This window comes from Chanodichthys erythropterus, chromosome 12 (assembly GCF_024489055.1).
Source record: "Chanodichthys erythropterus isolate Z2021 chromosome 12, ASM2448905v1, whole genome shotgun sequence".
NCBI lineage: Eukaryota > Metazoa > Chordata > Actinopteri > Cypriniformes > Xenocyprididae > Chanodichthys > Chanodichthys erythropterus.
Window position 1 is genome coordinate 27,611,600 of NC_090232.1, and position 20,682 is coordinate 27,632,281.

Consider the following 20,682-nt stretch of genomic DNA (forward strand, 5'->3'; position numbering starts at 1 on the left):
TGAGCCATCGGATTTTAACTAAAATATCTTAATTTGTGTTCTGAAGATGAACAAAGGTGTTACGGATGTGGAACGGCATGAGGGTGAGTAATAAATGACTGAATATTCATTTTTGGGTGAACTAACACTTTAACATGATGGTGTTGTGCTTTTGGTCATTGTTAGGCATTATGTTTTCAAGGCAGTTGTAAAATTGTGAGAATTTTAACATGGTTCCAGTCACTTCCACTGAGTGCCTCGTTTTTTTAAAGGAAGAACTCATTTAATATTTGGTAATCATTACGCCACAAGAGGTGTCGATTGCTGAACCCAGAATATTTCTGAGCTGAACAGCATGAGACTGCTGCAGTTTGTATGAAATAGATCTGTAGGCTGACATTGCATCCTACTAAGCCTAATATAAAAGAGAAAAAACTCAAAACACATTTCCACTGAGGGAGCTCATTCACCATCAATGCACACTATCCCAGCACAATGAGATAAACCTCAAAAGAGCTAATTTCAGAGCAATTTCTGTCAGTCTGTGATGTGCCAGCTTTAAAAGTTAAAATTTAAATATTATGCTAATATGCGACGGGATTATCGTTTGCAAACAGTGTTTTGACAGGCTTGTCATAGCATGATCTCTTAACTGTCATGAACGGTAGACGATACTGATTCAGGGAGGAGTGGCTTTCTTTTGTATTAAAAACGAGCAAGAGGTGGCGCTATTTCACTGAAAATCTATAAGTATGATCTCTAAGTATGTTGCGGCAGGCAAACAAAAACGAAAGTCTTTCTTACATGTCAGGAGAAGCATGAAACAAAGACCATTTTGTCTGAGAGAAAATGACTGCTGCTAAGCAGAGAATGCATGGAACAGGAACAACATCGCAAATGCCTGGCTTTTCCAGGTCCCTCGTGGACATTTTATTTTAGTATTTCATTCGAGTGAAGCTGAAAGTGCTTTGTTTTGGACACAGAGGAGATTAAAGGTCAAAATTGTTAATTGGGCTATAAAAAGTCATTTCCTCGCTAGCAGCTGACCAATCAATGCGCGAACATGCTTGAAGCACGTGATCTTGTGCTCAGCTTCCTTATATCGTGAACGTAATGTTTGTTTACACTGGACTAGAGCATGTTATGCGTTAACTGCCATCTGTAGAGAAATGTTTCTGTCAGCCGTCAGATGATTTCTTTCTCGTCCCGGGTGTATCAGGTAGGCTACGGCAGACAGTCCGTTTTAGGATGAAAAAATATAATATTTAGTCTGTATTTAAAACGTGTTGTATATGCTAGTTCAGCATTTCAGTATTTAGGAATGCAAAAATTGGATTATATAGGTATCCTATTGTAGATACACGAGCGGTCATTGACCTCGTGCACTCAGTAGTGACTTATATATTGTTTTTAAACTCTCATAATGTTAATGCCATTCAGCAGTTTTTTTTGTTTTTTGTTTTTTTCGAGGCTCCAGCAGTGTTGCTTAACAAAAACTAAAACTATTAAAATCGTATTTGGTAATTGAAATAACTTAAAAAATGTTCTACTCAAATATTGATTTCTTTGAAAAAAATTCAAATGTTGTCAACTATAAAAAACAAAACAAAATAAGTTCAAGTACTAAGATGACTTGAAATAAACCTAAAATAAAAATAAATTAAAGCAAAATAGAAATAAAACCCCCCAAAAACTCCCAATTAATTAAATTAATTAAACAACAATATACCTCTTTCGGCCTTAAAGGGTTAGTTCACCCAAAAATTAAATTTATTAAAATTAAGTCATTTATAACTCATCCTCATGCCGTTCCACACCCGTAAGACCTTCGTTCATCTTTGGAACACAAATTAAGATATTTTTTGTTGAAATCCAATGGCTCCATGAGGCCTGCATAGCCAGCAATGACATTTCCTCTCTCAAGATCCATTAATGTAATACAAATATATTTAAATCAGTTCATGTGAGTACACTGGTTCAATATTAATATTATAAAGCGACGAAAATATTTTTGGAGCGCCAAAAAACAAAAAACAAAAAAACAAAAACGTATTTAGTGATGGCCGATTTCAAAACACTGCATCATGAAGCTTTGGAGCATTATGAATCTTTTGTGTCGAATCAGCAGTTCAGAGCGCCAAAGTCATGTGATTTCAGCTTCAGCGGTTTGACACGCGATCCGAATCATGATTCGACACAAAAGATTCATAACGCTCCGAAGCTTCCTGAAGCAGTGTTTTGAAATTGGCCATCACCATATAAGTTTTGTTATTTTTTTGGCTCACCAAAAATATTCTCGTCACTTTATAATATTAAAGGTGCCCTAGAACTTTTTTTAAAAGATGTAATATAAGTCTTAGGTGTCCCCTGAATGTGTCTGTGAAGTTTCAGCTCAAAATACCCCATAGATTTTTTTTAATTCATTTTTTTAACTGCCTATTTTGGGGCATCATTATAAATGAGCTGATTCAGGGTACGCGGCCCCTTTAAATCTGGTGCTCCAATGAAACATTGTAACACAGTCAGTGTTATGTTGAGATTCGCCTGTTCTTCGGAGGTCTTTTAAACAAATGAGATTTATATAAGAAGGGGGAAACGATGGAGTTTGAGACTCACTGTATGTCTTTTCCATGTACTGAACTCTTGTGATTTTACTATGCCAAGATAAATTCAATTTTTGAATCAAGGGCACCTTTAATATTGAACCACTGAACTCACATAAACTGATTTAAATATGTTTTTAGTACCTTTATGGATCTTGAGAAAGGAAATGTCATTGCAGGCTATGCAAGCCTCACTGAGCCAACGGATTTCATCAAAGATATCTTAATTTGTGTTCCGAAGATGAATGAAGGTCTTACGGGTGTAGAACGACATGACTCATGAGGGTGAATAATAAATGACATTATTTTTATTTTGGGGTGAACTAACCCTTTAAACTAGACCCCTATATCTTATTTGTAGTTTTTATTCAGTTTAAGCATGTTGAAGGACACAAAATGTTCTTTGTTCTTCTATTTTCTGTTTTTGTTAACTTCTTTCTATTCCAGGGTGTATAATGAAATCCTTTCTATGGATCCTGTGCACTCTTGGCCTGCTTCTCTCTACTGATGCACAGAGTGGTACAAAACCTAATTTTGTCTTCATGATGGTGGACGATTTGGGAATTGGAGACCTTGGATGCTACGGAAACACAACCCTCAGGTTTATTAATAAAATTCAACCTTTATTTTCTACCAGGAAATCCGCTAGCTGTCTGCCTATAGACATGTTATGTGAACATCTCCTTTTAGCTGTTATGTTCTCTGCATATGATGTAGTGCACATTAATGCTAGCAGTGTCAAGTCAGTTCTCACAGAAATAAATGTTGCCTATGCAAGCAAAGTAGATTTGACATGCAGGGAAATTTCCTTTTGATGGGTTCATATATGTTTCAAAGATGAAGAATATTTTGGTCCCATATGAACAGACATTTCTCTCGCAAGCATAATGAGACTGTGTTGTATTGTGGTTGTCCTGGTCTGCAGGACGCCTAACATTGACAGACTGGCCCTGGAAGGGGTGAAACTGACCCAACACATAGCTGCTGCGCCGCTCTGCACTCCCAGCAGGGCAGCCTTCCTCACAGGCAGATACCCTATCCGATCAGGTCAGTCCTGCAGTTACTGCTGAAATAAGCAATATGTGCTGCTTTTAAAGCATATATGTTTAAAACACTTCTGTGTGTGAGAGTTTTATGCTAAATAGCAGGACAAATAATATTATTATTATTATTATTTGTCCTGTTTAATGTTTTTATATTAGTAGTAATAGTAATAAGGGGCACAGAGGTTAGAATTATAGGGCTAGTTCACCCAAAAATGAAATGTCTGTCATTAAGTACTCACCCTTATGTCGTTCCACAACCGTAAGACCTTAATTCATCTTTTGTTCAACTGTGCATCAGTTCATTCCGATTGACTTTGTTACTTTTTTATTCTGACTGGGCTACTAGTCCAATTACAATTGGTTTATTAGGGTCCATGTAAATGCAGCTTGTATTCATGTTCTATTGCAAAACACTTTTGCTGCTATTGAGATTAGATACGGGTAAGGTTAGGGACAGGTTTAGTATATATGGGTAGGTGTAAAAGAAGGGTTAACAATGTGATTATAGATGCACTTACCATTGTAACATTTAACTATGACACCTTAAAAATAGTTCATGTGCACATGATTTTTTTTTTTTTTTTTGACGGCATAGGAATGGCAGCACAAGGCCGTATGGGAGTTTTTCTCTTTTCTGCATCATCAGGAGGCCTTCCACAAGAGGAAATCACCTTTGCGAAGGCTGTCAAAGGGCAAGGCTATTCCACTGCTGTAATTGGTATGTTACTTTCATAAACCTGGTTATCTAGTAACAGAGTCCTGTACAGTATGTCACTGTGGGAAATGCCTTGGACGTGATCAACGACAATACATGTGGTGGCTGACCGGCAGGTCACGGCAATGACACGGGAGCTCCACCTCCTGTCCCTGCCTTTACCTACCATTGCACAATCCTTAGCATATATCTTTTTCTTTTTGACTGTAAGGGGGGAAGTGTGGTGAAACCAGTATTGTAAGAGAATTGGAGATATACTGTACCTTAAAGTGTAACTTCACCAATTATCAACCCACACTTTGTATTTTTATGTCAGTAGTATATATAAACAAACAATATTTACTCATTCTCTGGGGCGTATAAACGTTGCGTATGCACAAAAAAAGGCATTGAATTGTGCTTATGCAATTTTCCACGCACATATCTGGATTTATAAAAAAATAACTTGCCGTAAACATAAGCACACTGTCTGCACACTCTAAACCTTGTGTAGGCATTCTGGAGTTAAGCACTGAAATTACATAAAGTCATTATACAAATTAGAAAGTTAAACAAAAATTATATGAATTTAGAAATATTTGTAGTGGATATGCTTTTCCTGTGGCATGTTGCTATTTAACGGCAGCGAAGAGTAATAGGTGCATGATAATTATTCTTAAAACTATATTGCAGAACTCATGTTCTGAGAAAATATTTCTCATAAGAACAGTGATCTTTTGTTCGATGGTAGAACGGTCCCATTAGCCATTTTAATAGGTTTGATGACAAAACTGTACAACCACTGCTGCATGGAGGTGTGCTGTTGATGTCATGTGCAGGTATTTACAGCATTTAAAGCATAGAATTTAAAGTAAACTGTAAGATTTGCATGTTTTACTTTTAAAATGTCTTGTCAATGACGTGCTGTTTACCTTTATAGGCAAAATTACATGCATTTTATTTGTTTAAATTGATACTATTTGGCCAGTGAATTTCTCTGAAAAGTATTTAATACAATTTTGCTTTTTCAGATATTCTGATGTTCTAAAATAAGACAAGCTTACTAAATGATTTTTAGCAATCTAATGTACTGCACAAATGGCATTTATAGTCCATATCTCATATTTTCCTAACGTCTTGTACTATTAAACATGATATCATGTGGATGGGAATATGCATATGGAAACTATATGCAGATGAGGATATGCATAGTAAAACTAAGGCGTTGTAAGCTCCATATGGTTATTTCGGGAAAGAGATGGGGTGGAAATGCATGTACTCACAATCTTCTGCTGACTGGGTTTTATAAAGGGAATTTTGCGCAGGTTCTGGTAAAATCTAGCTTTTGTGCATACATGCACTTTTGGGATGAAATCTACATAAAGTTTTATACACAAGGCCCCTGGACCGAGAAATTCACGATTATTTGTCAGGAATCCAAAAACTTCTGACAGCTCCAGGGCTTTCATGAAAACTACTGATTATACTTCCACATTTTTGTATCCCTTCCTACCGATAGTCAGATCGACAGAGGGTTATCAACAGAACGGCTATTGTAAGGGTAGGTTTGTCACTGAAAATCGTATTGTACTTTGTCTTGTCTTTAAACAGCATTATGGCAAAAAATTGAATACTATGGCAACAGCTTTCTTTTGCCAGTGGTGAAGTACCCCTTTATATATCTAATTATAAACCGCTCTACATTCCAGAACTTGGGTATTCCAGTGCTTGTGCTATCATCTCTTCATAGTTTGTATTAATCAAATTAATAAATTATACACTGTGTGCAGAATTATTAGACAAGTTGATTTTCTGATCATATTTTTTTTTCCAAGCATATTTTACCAATTCCAATCCACATCAATCTTAATAACTACTATTAATATTGTTTTTAATCATTTATAAGTGATATATAATTGTTCATGAAGGCTGGAAATGAAAAATGCCTTATATTCAGGTGTTATTATTAGGCAGAATTATTAGGCAGGTTTTCTTTTACAGGCAAAATGAGCCAAAAAAGAGATTTAACTCAGACTGAAAAGTCAAAAAATATTAAATACTCATGAGAAGGACGCAATACTAATGCAATACTAGAAATTGCAAAGTTAAAGCATGACCAAGGGACAGCAAAATGCTCAGTGAGTCAGCTGGGTCATACAAAAACAGGTGGAAAAGAAAAGACACTGCAAAAGAATTAAGAAATAAGGTGAAGAATTAAGTGTGAAACCATCAGGAACCCTTTAGTCTCCAGCGACACCATTTTCCAGAACTGAAACCTACCTGGAGTCTCCAGAAGTGCAAGGTGTCAGGATCTCAGAGACTTAGATTAGCTAAAGAATCCTAAAAAATGACCCGCACTTAATACGAATCATAAGCTGAAGTGTTATAAAATACATGAAGACTGGGTTTTAAAGGCCTTATAGACGGACAGCTTGAGAGTGACTCCTGAAGGACCAGCACCACATCCTCTTTTATCACTGTTTGAAGAATTTATCTTCCAGAATCTAGCAGGTGTGGGAGTTCACTTTTTAGTCCATCTCTTATCCTGAAATGTCCATCTTGCGATGGACTAAAAATGATCTTCCAAAACTTACTGCCAGATTCTGGAAGATAAATTCTTCAAAGAGTGGTACAAATGTGCTTGGAAAAAAAAATATGATCAGAAAATCAACTTGCCTAATAATTCTGCACACAGTGTATATACATTTATTTTTAAACATTGGACTTACACAGAATGGTGCAGTAATATACAGCCTTTAAAATCTCATTATAAAGTGCAGTGATGTTCAAGTTAACTTGACGCTTATATCTTTGGACTGATTATATAGCACGTCCATAATGTAGAATGATTGCTTAAGCCGTCCTGGGGTTACAAGCTTGCGCTAATGTAATTTAATATCACTGATTCTCGAGACATGAGACAAAAGGATGTCCAGCAATTTTACTTGCTATTAGTTTTAAAAAATTATACTTCTAAAATAATCCAAGATTGAAAGTTAGAATGTTACAACACATACCATTTTATTGTATTATTTCTATATTTCATTAAAATAGTTACATCAATACTAAAGACCCCTCCATCCACCCAACCACTAGTTTTCTCAATATTTATTATGCATTTTAGATATTAGATATTTTAGATTTTATATCTGACTGTATGTTGTATCTCACTATATGTTGACACATTAAATATTTGCAAGGAAAAGCACCTTTTGTGAGAAAATGGAATAAGCAGATGGTTGCGCCAAAACACATTTAGATAATTTATGATGCATCTTTTTTTCTTTTTTCTTTTTTTATCTATTTATTTTTTTCACTTTTGCAGTTTGTATTGTCATGTGTATCAAAATCAGTGATACCACATGATATACTACTGGATGAAAAGCCAGCAGCTCCACAGACGGCAGCTAAAGAATTAGTGGCTCATCTCAGGGACAAATGTGGGGTACAGTGATGGAGCATGCAGCTTGCTGACTCACTTTGCAAGAAACAGTGCAAGCTCTAAAGCTGTCTTTAGGAAAAGTAGATGCTTTTCATCTTTTGTAGGAAATCAGTGTTTGGTTCAAAAGGGGATTGAGGGAGTGTGTTCCACAGTTAGATCCCAGGATGGTTTTAGTGTTTTTTTAAACGAAGTTCATCCTTTATAAAATGGCACATCCGTATCTCTCTCACACTTGAGTCACCAGTTGATTAGTGTCACACATAATGAATGGGAATGTGCATTCCTCCACTTAACTGCCAAACTGTGCAGCTGTGGCAAGTGGTTGTCACCCTGCTGATTTATGCATTCCACCTCTGTGGTGTTGTCTGATCTGACCAGAATGCAGTGTGAGTTTCAACACCAGAAACAAAAAGAATAATTCAAGATAATTCATGTTTCTCCATTAAAATTATGGTGGCCATAACCTCTTCACTGTTCTGCCCTCAAACTCGGGCTGTCAGCAAATGAGTGCTCATGTTTATCGACTTTCCTCAGTGAAACTGGTGCTCACTAGATTGCAGTTCTTAGAAATAAAGGGTCTTGCAAACTCTGTCATTTGCAATAACCCCAAGAGATTAACAGCCCATGTCGAGGCCATTAGGCCCCAAAGGCAAAGGCACATCCTGAAGGAATCTGCTTGTCCCTTCCCCATTCTGAAAGGATGTACAGAGAAGCAGATTGTTTAAATAAGCAGACACACTGAAAACGACATTTCTCAAAGCCGACTTTAACACCCAAGGGGCGAGAGAAAGACCGAAAGGTATTGTTTGATATTTGATATTTGAGTCTGTTGTCTCTGGCAAACCTGGAAAATTTGTTGTTTGCTGGTAAATGTGTGAAAAAATTTGAAGAAGATGGTGAGATGAATGCTTTGCAAGTAACTACATGGCAACTAAATACATGGAGGTCCTTGAAGCAATCTTGTGCACTTTAGAAAGCAAAGATAATAGGTTTAACTCATTTTCCATGACCAAATTGAACATGGGTAAAACAATAACTTTGTATTGACTTGTACCTGGTCTTCAAACTTCTTTTTATTTGTGATAGCGTCTCAGTTCACATTACATTCACACCTAGGTTTTTAGGAAGCCAAGCAATTTGAATAATAATAATGATAATAATAAATTTAAATAACTTTTTTTTTTTTTTTTATATTATGACTGAGCCATTTTCTATAGTGAGATATAGGGCCCTATCATACACCCAGTGCAATGCGGTGCTAGGCGCGACAAGTGTTTTTTGCTAGTTTCAGCCCGACGCAGTTATCATTTTCACGTCCTGCGCCACATTGTTCAAATAGCAAATGCATTTGCGTCCATTTGTGTGCCCATGTGCGTGCTGGTCACAAGGTGTGTTCAGGTGCATTGTGGGTGCGTTGGTATTTGGAGGCAACTGAAATAGACTTCATTGCCAGCAAGACAAATACACTTTCAATGCCCAGAAAGCTACTAAATATGCATTTAAAACAGTTAATGTGACTACAGTGGTTCAACCTCAATGTTATGAAGCGACAAGAATACCCCCCCCCCTTCATCGTAGTTGCAAGAATGACCTGTACACTCTTCAAAATAAATCATTTATGTTCCACAGAGAAATGAGAGTAATACAGGTTTAGAATGAAAATGAGTACATAATGACTGGATGAAGTCAGAGGGTTAATGAAATTAATAATGCAAAGGCTTAAGAAAGACCTTCAGTTTCTATACAGACCTTTCAAAATGGATTGACAATTTTCTTTGATATTATTTCAGTCACTGCATTTGCTAAGCTCAAACTGAGTACCTTCCTCAAAATCTGTCTGTATGAATGTGCAACGGGAGTTAAGCCCTTGATCTCTTACCAAAACGGCAGTGACCAACGTAATATCAAAGATGGTGACGTCCATAAAACTTTCGACACGACAAGAGTCCAATCGAACTGTGAATTCATCTGTCAAATCTTCATTAACCAACAGTAGCTTTTATGGAGAGCATAGCATTTGAGTCATGCGAAGATGACTGGATCTAAAACCTTCAGATGACACAGAACTCATATCTCCATCGTTTTAAGTTACCGAAAGCACAACTACACGAAAACCCGCAACACACGGCAGACTTGTGTTTGTGCAACGCAGAGCGCCTCTCTCCCACTGTATGATGTTACAGACATCTAGTTGTCCAGTACGATTGGTGAGTCCTGAAAATTTACAGATGTGCATTCGGTTATGCAGTTGTCACTCCCATAAATAACTGAACTCTGTGTGAACATAGGGACTCAAATACAGAACAGACAACCGTATTCTGATGCTGTGTGAACGTGGCCATTGAATGAACGTTAGAATAAGAAACATTCAATACTAATGCATTTTGTTTTGCTTTAATATCATTTTTTGCCAGCCATCAATTGCTAAATTTTGTAAACACATTTTTTATTTTTTTTTTTTTAGGGAAATGGCACCTGGGTCTCAACTGTGAAGACAGTGCCGACTACTGCCACCATCCTAAATCTCATGGCTTTGACTACTTCTATGGCACCATTATGACGCACCTTCGGGACTGCCAGCCTGGACATGGCTCTGTCTTACATCACGTCCATGCTCACATTCCATACAACGCCCTTGGAATTGGTCTAGTTTCCCTGGTGTTACTCCATATTAGAGGGACAATAACTGTGACCAGGAAGGTAGTTTTTGGTTTTCTGGTCCTGGTAGGGGTGTTGGTTAGTGTCTTTGGTGCGGTGTTATACACATTCCCCAATCTAAATTGCTTTGTCATGCGAGGGACGGAGATTGTTGAGCAACCATATACATCAGAGAACCTCACTCAAAGGATGACCAGTGAAGCCATAGAGTATCTGGAAAGGTATGTGTCTACTTTTTATATCCATGTTAAAGTACAAAAAGCTTTCGTAGGTACTCCGTTTGAGCTTAGCAAATGCAGTGACTGAAATAATATCAAAGGAAATTGTCAATCCATTTTGAAAGGTCTGTATTGAAACTGAAGGTCTTGTTTAAGCCTTTGCCTTATTAATTTCATTAACCCTCTGACTTCACCCAAAAAATGAAATTCTGTCATGTACTCATTTTCATTCTAAACCTGTATTACACTCTTTTCTCTGTGGTACATAAAAGGATATATTTTGACGAGTATACAGGTCGCTCTTGCAACTACAATGCATGGGGGAAAAAATGTTGAAGTACACTGCACATCTTTTTAATTTAAATTCAGAACAGATTTTAAAACACCAGGAATCATACACTTGCTGACTTTGAAAATGGTTATAGAGAAAAGCTGGGCTTAAAAACTGCCCTAAACGATTGAGGATCACGCATGTCCAGAATTTTAAGTTGTTCCAAACACAAACTCATGCAGAAACATGTGCCTTGTTGCTTCTAGGAGACTCATGACAAAAGAAAACAGTATGTGTCCTAAAATTGGCTCAAAATATCAAACAAGTTTGAAATCCTCTGTCTAAATGGATTCAGTCTGAACCTAAAAAAACGAAACAAAAAACAAATGTGCCCATCATACACGGAGGGTCAGCCTTAGACCATAAAAGAAACTTTTTTTTTTTTTTTTTTAAAGCAAACTTTGTTTATTTTTCTGACTTTATTGGCAGATCGTTTTGGTTGTTTTAAGCACAAAGTTTGTTAAATTCTGATACATTCCTCTGAGACATCATCTTACTGTATGTCAGTTTGCTTCTCATAAAAATATATCATACTGAAATAATTGTAATAAAATAATAATAATAATAATATGATTTTATGATTTTTATAGCATGGGACTGAAGCTTTCTTAAGGATTATTCATTTTATTACAATATATATAGAGATACAGCCAGGCACAGTTATGTATGTGACGTATACAATTTTCATATCACAATAACTGCTGAAACTTTTATCACGGTATTGAATTACACTAGAAAAATGCAGGTTGAAAAAATAAACTGCAGTGATGTTCTCTCAATAACATAAAGAAAAAACAAAAACAAAACAGTAATAACAATTATATTAATAATTTGATTATAACATATATTGTATTCTAATACAAAATGAACCTTGAACATTAAAGTGCAAAAGAACACAACTAGAAAGAACAATAATAAAGAATTAAAACATTATCAACCAATAAACTTTAATAATCTTATTATTACAAACGTACTGTCAGAACCCCTGGCATAGGGTCTCCTGAAATCTGTTCATTCTGACTGCCCCAAATCTGCACAAGTCTGTATTCCAGCTTCAAGGCTTTCAAGCTTCTAAAAAGACACAAACGCACCATAAAAGTATAATTTTCAGTGAAAAATGACCAAGGTTTATTGCATGGCTTCAGAAGATCTGAAATAGATTTGAAATCATATGGACCACTTTTATGATACTGTAATGGTTCTTTTGTGTCCTTTGAAGTTTGAACGCACTAGTTCCAATTTATTTTGTGAAAAAGAAATCTTCAAAATTTGTCATTTTGTGCTCAATGGAATAAAGTCAGTTATAAGGGCTTAAGATGACATGTGGGTGAGAAAATAATGACAGAATTTGTTTTATTGAAATACAGTATCTCAATTCTTACCTGTATCACAGAGAATCGGTTTGTTGGGAAATTGTGGTTTCATCTGCAGAACCAATGAAATATTCTTATATTAAATGATCAAGTTTATATTCTCTCATTGCACTATTGTATGCATTGTAAGGCACTGTAAGACATGTCATCAATAAATCCTTATGAAAACTCACATGAAAGCAAATCCCTTTCAGCCAGGCTCTGATCCTTGATCTGATGGGATAATTCAACCCTGAAATAATGTGCTTTGTTTGTCCAATGGTCATGTAAGATGAAACATTAAGGTTTTTTTTGTTTTGTTTTTTTCCACAGGAATTCAGAGAGGCCTTTCTTGCTCTTCTTCTCGTTTATTCAAGTCCACACTGGACTTTTTGCCTCTCCTCTCTTCAGGGGGAAAAGCCAGCATGGCCTCTATGGTGATGCAGTCATGGAGGTAGACTGGAGTGTAGGTACTGTATGACTTTTGACTTTGCCTTGTCACAGAAATATTCTAAAGATAAATTGATAAATTTAAAAGCAAGTACCCTAAATGGCCAAAAGTGTGTGGACACCCATGACTACCATGCTTGAATTTGTGCACTCCATAGCCAATAGGGATAGGGATAGTAATAGTTTGCCAAATAATGAAAATTCTGTCAGCCAAACACAATAAGAGTTAACATTCAGCTCTTCCAAGCTTTGGAAGCCTTGGAGTCGTATGGATTACTTTTAAGATGGATGGATGGATGTTCTTTTTTGGGCTTCAAAATCTCACTTACTATTCACTCCCATTATAAAGCTTGGAAGAGCCAGGATATTTTTTAATATAACTCCAGTATTGTGTTTGGATGAAAGAAGAAAGTCATATACACTTCAGGATGAGTAAATTATGGGATAATTTTCTCTAACCTTTTAAGAAAGCTGTTAAATGGGGCCGACTCCATATTAAAAGGATTCTTCACCCAAAAATAAAATTTCTCTCATTATTTATATATCATTTACCCTCCTGCTGACCCAGATGTATATGACTAATTCATCTCTGTGAGTCCATATAATGCAAATATATGGCATTCCCAAAGTAGATGCTTCAAAAATCACACAAAGTGAACAGGGAATCTAAAAGACCCAAGTTGATGAATCAATGTCTACTAAAGCAAAACTTAAGGTGTGTGTAATAAAAATACAAACATTTTAAATATAAAGCATTGCTTCTGGCCAAGTGTCATACACTGGTTCATACGAGTTCACGGTCAACATAAGCATCAGCGCAATGCAAAACTTGTGTGAGACATGATGATCCTCTGTGCTTCTGCGCCACTTTCATCATATTTCACAACATCCTGACGTAGTGCTTTACAGCGTTCTCATGACAGGTACGTATGACAGTTGACCCGGAGCGATGGTTTATCGTTTAAATTTGTATTTTCTTACACAGACACCCACCCCTATCATTTGGCTTCAGAATACATTGAATTATCAATTGGGGTGGTGTATATTACCATCATGTTTATTTTTGTGTTTTTTGAAGCATCAAATTGCATTATATGGACTCGTAAAGATTATTTTTCTCAGAATCTTTGTTTGTGTTCTTCTGAAGAAAGAAAGTCATATGCACATGGGACTGCATGAGGGTGAGGAAATGATATGAGAATTCTCATTTTCTGGGTGGAGTATCACTTAAAGGCACATTCAACTCCACTCCTAGATTGCCACTGTTCTGCAGAGTGTATCTCTAACCATCTCCAGAACACTTACCTGGAAGCTTCTAGTAATCCTAAAGACCTCAATTAGCTGGTTCAGATGCCACATACTTTTGGCCTTACATTGAAAGACATGGTGATAAGCTATTATCTCAAACTGAACTACATCTTTTTGCTGTTTTTACATTTAATTAATCAGACTTATCAGATTTGCTGAATTCATCTTCTGAGGTAGCTGAGCCGAGAAAGAATTTATCACAAACCAATAAGAGTGTCTCTTAAAAGGGCACAATGTATGGTTTCTAAAAATGTCTATGAAGCTTTTTTTGTTTGTTTGTTTTTGAAAAATGAGTCGTTACCATATAAATGCAATAAGGATAGCACGGAATGGATACTGACATCACTGTTGCATAACAGTGAACCTTTTTAAGCGAAGGACAGTTCTCTTAGTCATAGTCGAGTGTTTGGGAGAATAAGCAGAAGGAATGAATTGATTCTGTTGCAAACAGCAAGCTGATATCCAGATAATTGGATTGTGTTTTTAAGTCTTTGAGTTAACAAGATATTTTACGAAATGCATGTCTAGGCACAATTTGTTTTTGTCTAGTATTATTCAAGTATTAAAGAATGAGCTTTAACCAACACATTCAGTCAATTGTATCAAAACCTTTGACTAGTATAATAAATGGCTGTTTTTGACAGACTGGTGAATTACTATTTAAAGGTGCCGTAGAACGTCTTTTCAAAAGATGTAATATGTCTAAGGTGTCCCCTGAATGTGTCTGTGAAGTTTCAGCTCAAAATACCCCATAGATTTTTTTTAATTAATTTTTTTAACTGCCTATTTTGGGGCATCATTAACTATGCACCAATTCAGGCTGCGTGACCCTTTAAATCTCTCACTCCCTGCCCTCCCGAGCTGTCGACTATAATTGCAGTTATACAGTGCATAAACAAAGTTCACACAGCTAATATAACCCTCAAATGGATCTTTACAAGACATTCGTCATTCACGCTGCATGCATGCATCGATTCCTGTAAGTATAGTATTTATTTGTATGTTTACATTTGATTCTGAATGAGTTTGATAGTGCTCCGTGGCTAATGCTACACTGTAGGAGAGATTTACAAAGAATGAAGTTGTGTTTATGAATTATACAGACTGCAAGTGTTTGATAATGAAAATAGCGACGGCTCTTGTCTCCGTGAATACAGTAAGAAATGATGGTAACTTTAACCACATTTAACAGTACATTAGCAACATGCTAACGAAACATTTAGAAAGACAATTTACAAATATCACTAAAACTATCATGTAATCATGGATCATGTCAGTTATTATTGCTCCATCTGCCATTTTTCGCAATTGTCCTTGCTTGCTTACCTAGTCTGATGATTCAGCTGTGCACAGATCCAGACGTTAATACTGCCTGCCCTTGTGTAATGCCTTGAACGTGAGCTGGCATATGCAAATATTGGGGGCGTACATATTAATGATCCCGACTGTTACGTAACAATCGGTGTTATGTTGAGATTTGCCTGTTTTCCGGAGGTCTTTTAGACAAATGAGATTTATATAAGAAGGAGGAAGCAATGGAGTTTGAAACTCAACGTATGTCTTTTCCATGTACTGAACTCTTGTTATTCAACTATGCCAAGCTAAATTCAATTTTTGATTCTAGGCCACCTTTAATGAAATGTAACCAGATTTGCGTTTCCTGAAGGCATCAAAATTAAACTTTGTTATTAAAATTTAAACACAAAACATTAATGCTTTGGTTCTATGTAAATGAAGTTCTGCATTAGAACTCTTGTCCATTTTGCAGTGTAATGGTGGCTATATAGGGTTAAAGGTATAGTTCACCTAAACATGAAAAATATGTTGTCATTTAAATGTCTCACTGGTTTTTCATCCATACAATGGAAGTCAATGGTAACCAAAACTGTTTGCTCAGCAACATTCTTCAAAACATAATTTTTTGTATTTTGCAGAATAAAGTCATAGAAAGAAAGAGAAAGAGAGAGAGAAAGAAAGAGAGAAAGAAAAAGAAAGAAAGAAGGAAAGAAAGAAAGAAAAAGAGAAAGAAAGAAAAAGATCAGAACATCAGAAAGAAAGAACATCTTCATTTATATAGCGCTGTTCACAATACAGATTGTTTCAAAGCAGCTTCACAGTGATTATAGAAACATTTTTTGGCTTTACAGCAGCTCTAAGAAAATATTATTATTGCGCTAAAGTAGATTTTTGATTAAATCACTTCCGTTGTAAAAATTGTTAATTAATAACTTAGTGGCCGCATAAATTACACCCTTTCTACTGAAAACCGTAGACCTTTAATGCATTCTTGCGGTTCATTTGCGTGTTTAGTCTATAGGTTTGCACGTTTAAGTGTGTATGTGCGCAGACGCTTAGTCTTTTTTACAAAGTGATATTGCCAAATTACTTGTCTGGTCTGCATAATGCAGAAAAAAACTAGTCTTGTCTGCGGATCTATGCAAACTGGAATAATTTGATAACATTTTATCTATACATATGGAACGGAAAGGGAAGGAGGCTTTCACAGGGGATAGTTTAGTTGACACTTCAGGGCTGTGTTTTCGTCGTGTCTAGGTGCAGGTCCTTCATCTCAACTGGATACGGCCTGGATCTGGCAGACTACGTCAAACCTCGGGATAAACAGAGAGAGACTAATATTAGCGTAGACGCCATTCTTCTTATGATGTATCGAATACATCAGGTGTTATGGGATGTGTTCCCGGTTCCAGCTGACCTAATCTATGCAGCCTAACAATTTACATGATTTGAATTATAGAAGTAGATAATGTGTAATGTGTTATGCTTGTGCCTGGTTAACACAGAAATAAAGAGAAAGAAAAAGTCATGACAATTTTCACTTTGGGGTGAACAATCTCTTTAAATTATGCAGATGCATGAAAAAAATACGAATTACAAATCAGAATGCAAATACATGGATTTTTTTTTTATTATTATTATTATTTTTTTTTGCAGTGACACCAGTGATCAATGGAGGATATTCAGAATGTATTCTTATATTTCAATTATAAAAGAAAGTTTAAAAATACATTGACAAAACAAAGTTTGAATAGAGTAGTGTATGTTAAGTTTTTTTCAACTGAACTGGTAGAATAAGCTTTCATCATCATTTCATCTGCTAAAACAGTCACAACCTTTAAGAGACAACTAAAGATACACCTCTTTGGTCATCACTTAAACTTAAATCACATAAAATGTAATCAGAGCACTTTCTATAAACACAAAAAAACTGCTTGTTGTGTCTCAATTGTAAGTTGGTTAAATAAAAGTGTGTGCTACGTGTAAATCAATTGCAAAAGTTTATACCTTAGTGTTATGGGTTTAAACAAACCCCAAACAAGAATGTTTAAGTTACATCAGTCCAGTACTACATTTCACTAAAAAATATAACTTTTTTTAGTAGTTATAGGTTGGTTTTTAGTATTTTAATATTAATCTTATTGTCTGTCTTACTTCTCACTATGCTGTTGCTGTTTTTAGGTCAAATCATGCAGACTCTGGAGCTCTTAAACTTGAAGCAAAACACTCTGGTGTACATGACTTCAGATCAGGGGCCTCACCTGGAAGAGATTTCAATCCACGGAGAAATGCACGGGGGTTATAACGGCATATACAAAGGTATTCTGCATATACAAAGGGTTTGCCCATCCTTATGAACAAAGCATTTCAGCATTATTTTCAGTTTTAAAGGTGAACAGTAAAAATGTGGGATTTCACTCGCTCTGTTTCCCTCTCTCGAGCAGCTGGCAAGTCGACCAATTGGGAAGGTGGGATTCGGATACCAGGGATTCTTCATTGGCCAGGTGTCTTGCCTGCCGGGAAGGTCATTGATGAGCCCACTAGCAACATGGATATTTTCCCCACGGTGCTGAATTTAGCTGGTGCTTTCATACCCAGTGGCAGGTGAGAATCTGTCGCCTAGCAACAAAATCTGCCACTCAAGGATTTGGTTACTGAGACAACAGATACAAGGTGCAGAATCCACTAATGGAGAGATACATTGAAATATTTGGATGTACAGAAATCAATAGATTCAATCGTGTTTTCAATCACCTAATAAGATGATCATATGCCCAAGTTAGCTAGTTAATACATAGAATAATGACGTTTTGAATTTTGGCCACCCAAACTACTAATTAGACACACTAAATAGGCTAGTAATTGCAGTACGTTACAACTTGTTTCCATTACAGAGTCATTGATGGCCATGATCTCTTGCCTCTGCTGCAAGGGCAAGTGGAGCATTCTGAACATGAATTCATGTTTCATTACTGCAATGCCGAACTGAATGCTGTCCGATGGCACCCGCCTAACAGTGAGTCCTAATTGCACACCCACCCTTCTACACTCTTATGAAGCAACTAATAACTATTTTGATCATCTTAATAATTACACATATATATATAATAATCTGTGATACATGGATAGATAAGCGAGATGATGATTTTAAAACTAGTTTCCCTGTTTTTCCAGGTAGTGCAATCTGGAAGGCCTTTTTCTTTACACCTGACTTCTACCCAGAGAACAGCTCTGCGTGCTTCCACACTCATATCTGCTTCTGCATCATGCCCTTTATCACGTTCCACGACCCTCCGCTGCTTTATGACCTGTCGAGAGACCCGTCAGAAAGCACCCCCCTAAGTCCAGACACTGAGCCCCAGTTCTACTCAGTTCTAGAGGTCATAAGGGCAGCAGTAAGCCGTCATACACAGAGTCTGAAGCCCGTCCCATTACAGCTTTCCCCTCTCCAAATGATATGGAAGCCCTGGCTCCAGCCCTGCTGCTCTTCTCTCAGTCAGCTTTGCAGATGTGAACGAGACCATCAGATAGAGAAGCTACGACATGAGCTTCAAGAAGAATAGTCCGGTACTCAAAATCTTATACTTTAATGCATAAGAAGGGCATGTAATACTTAAAGGGATAGTTCGCTCAAAAATGAAAATTACCATCATTTACTCAACCTCATGTTGCTCTGTGGAACACACAAAAAAGATCATTTGAAGAAATAACCAAGCAGTTTTGCTAACTATTGACTTTCCATAGAAAAAAAGAAAATCAAGCATTTGGTTTAAAATGAGGGTGAGTAAATGATGACAAAATTTTCATTTTGGGGTGAACTATCTGTGACTTTAACTTAAATAGGTAACTTAAAGGAGCGGTCCCGTTTAATGTGGTTCACCAAATTTTCACTGGCGAAATATAGTTATTTCAATAGGAATATGAAAGATTTCACAACAGGTTTAAGTTGGTAATGTGGATTTGTGGACATGCTTACCAAGTAGTTTGAAAGTGATATAAAGATTGACAAAATTGAAATTTAGCTGAAATTTGGCTAATGTGCTCAGACTAATAGGCTAAATGTGCAACTTCACTGTAAACAATGTGAAGAGCAATAAAGGCCCTGATATACTTCAAGTGAAATCAAAGAACGAGGTCAAAATGAATTTTTTTTCTGGAGTACGGCTTGCCAAAGAGAACTTTACAGAAAAGTTTGCTCTGGATAGTAAACACTTCAAACTACCGTTGGTCCGTGGTGAATATGTAATAGGTGTGAGCTGAGGCTCTGCTTCTTTGACATGAAAATCTTCTTTGGTTCATTTTTTTTTTTCTTTCCGTTCTGTCCATCAAGGTGAGACACAAGTAAAACATGAACACAAACACATTGAAAAGATGCTTCATAGTAGAAATTGAAATGGATCTTCTAGTTAAAAGTGACACTGATTTTCATTTCTAATACTGTAAAGCTGAATGCTTTGAAGCAATCTGTTGTATAAAGTGCTATATAAATGAACGTGACGTGAAGTGACTTGGAGTGCCGCATTGCAAAGCTGGTGCAAACAAATCCACTTTGCTATGAACGAATGCTTTAACTGTTTTTTTTCTCACTGTCGTTTTGTTGTTTATTTTGTTATCGAGAGGTAAACGCACAGCACATATTAACATATCTAAATGCTGCTCTCAGCAGCGCAGGCAGCGACGGGATGTTCACTACACTCTAAAAAATGCTGGGTTGTTTCAACCCAAGTTTGGGTCAAAAATAGACAAACCCAACCATTGGGTAAAATTTTTAAATGCATTTTTTAACCCAACGGTTGGGTTTGTCCATATTTGACCCAAATTTGTGTTGAAACAACCCAGCATTTTTTAGAGTGTAATATTATATTGCTGCAAAGGTTTTTCGAACATCTTTTTACCCCTAAACGAAAAATAATTTATTTATTGGGGCCTTGATATTGCCAGATTTGTTTCACAGGATCTAAGATCTAAGGTCATTTGTGGCAAGGGTGTTGGTAAGCGAAGCCAGATTCTCTGTTCTGAGTTCTGTATTTCTCCTAGTTTGGAGATGCATCATCCTGATTCAACAGCACAAGGTCAGGGATTTTGTGAAGCTGTAATTACTACCTTTATGCTCGTAAGCTTTGATCTAGCCTGCTACCGGTAACGACTCATACCCATAATGCCTCTTACAGGCTTTGGTGCTCTGAGGGTTTTTATAGTATTTTTGGTATCCAATATGTTTTGCTTATTTTTGTGACTAATCAGGCTGCGCTGGATGGTTTGCCAGCCTTAAGAGGCTCTCCACGCTCTCAACATCATGTTCATT

The 20,682-nt window shown here is 36.5% G+C and overlaps 1 protein-coding gene across 2 annotated transcripts; it reads left to right on the plus strand.

Annotated features, from left to right (window-relative positions):
- Positions 1 to 800: 800 nt before the first annotated feature.
- Positions 801 to 20,012, plus strand: sts (steroid sulfatase (microsomal), isozyme S). Of its 2 annotated transcripts, none has more exons than XM_067404545.1 (10): positions 801 to 1,198; positions 3,030 to 3,183; positions 3,508 to 3,629; positions 4,224 to 4,346; positions 10,229 to 10,643; positions 12,657 to 12,793; positions 17,559 to 17,696; positions 17,822 to 17,981; positions 18,272 to 18,393; positions 18,552 to 20,012. In XM_067404545.1, the coding sequence occupies exons 2-10, from the start codon at positions 3,038 to 3,040 to the stop codon at positions 18,938 to 18,940; spliced, it is 1,752 nt and encodes a 583-aa protein (XP_067260646.1). In that variant the 5' UTR covers positions 801 to 1,198; positions 3,030 to 3,037; the 3' UTR covers positions 18,941 to 20,012. The 2 variants fall into 2 exon arrangements, with proteins under 2 accessions (XP_067260646.1, XP_067260645.1); XM_067404544.1 differs by lacking the exon at positions 801 to 1,198 and adding an exon at positions 2,778 to 2,867.
- Positions 20,013 to 20,682: the final 670 nt, after the last annotated feature.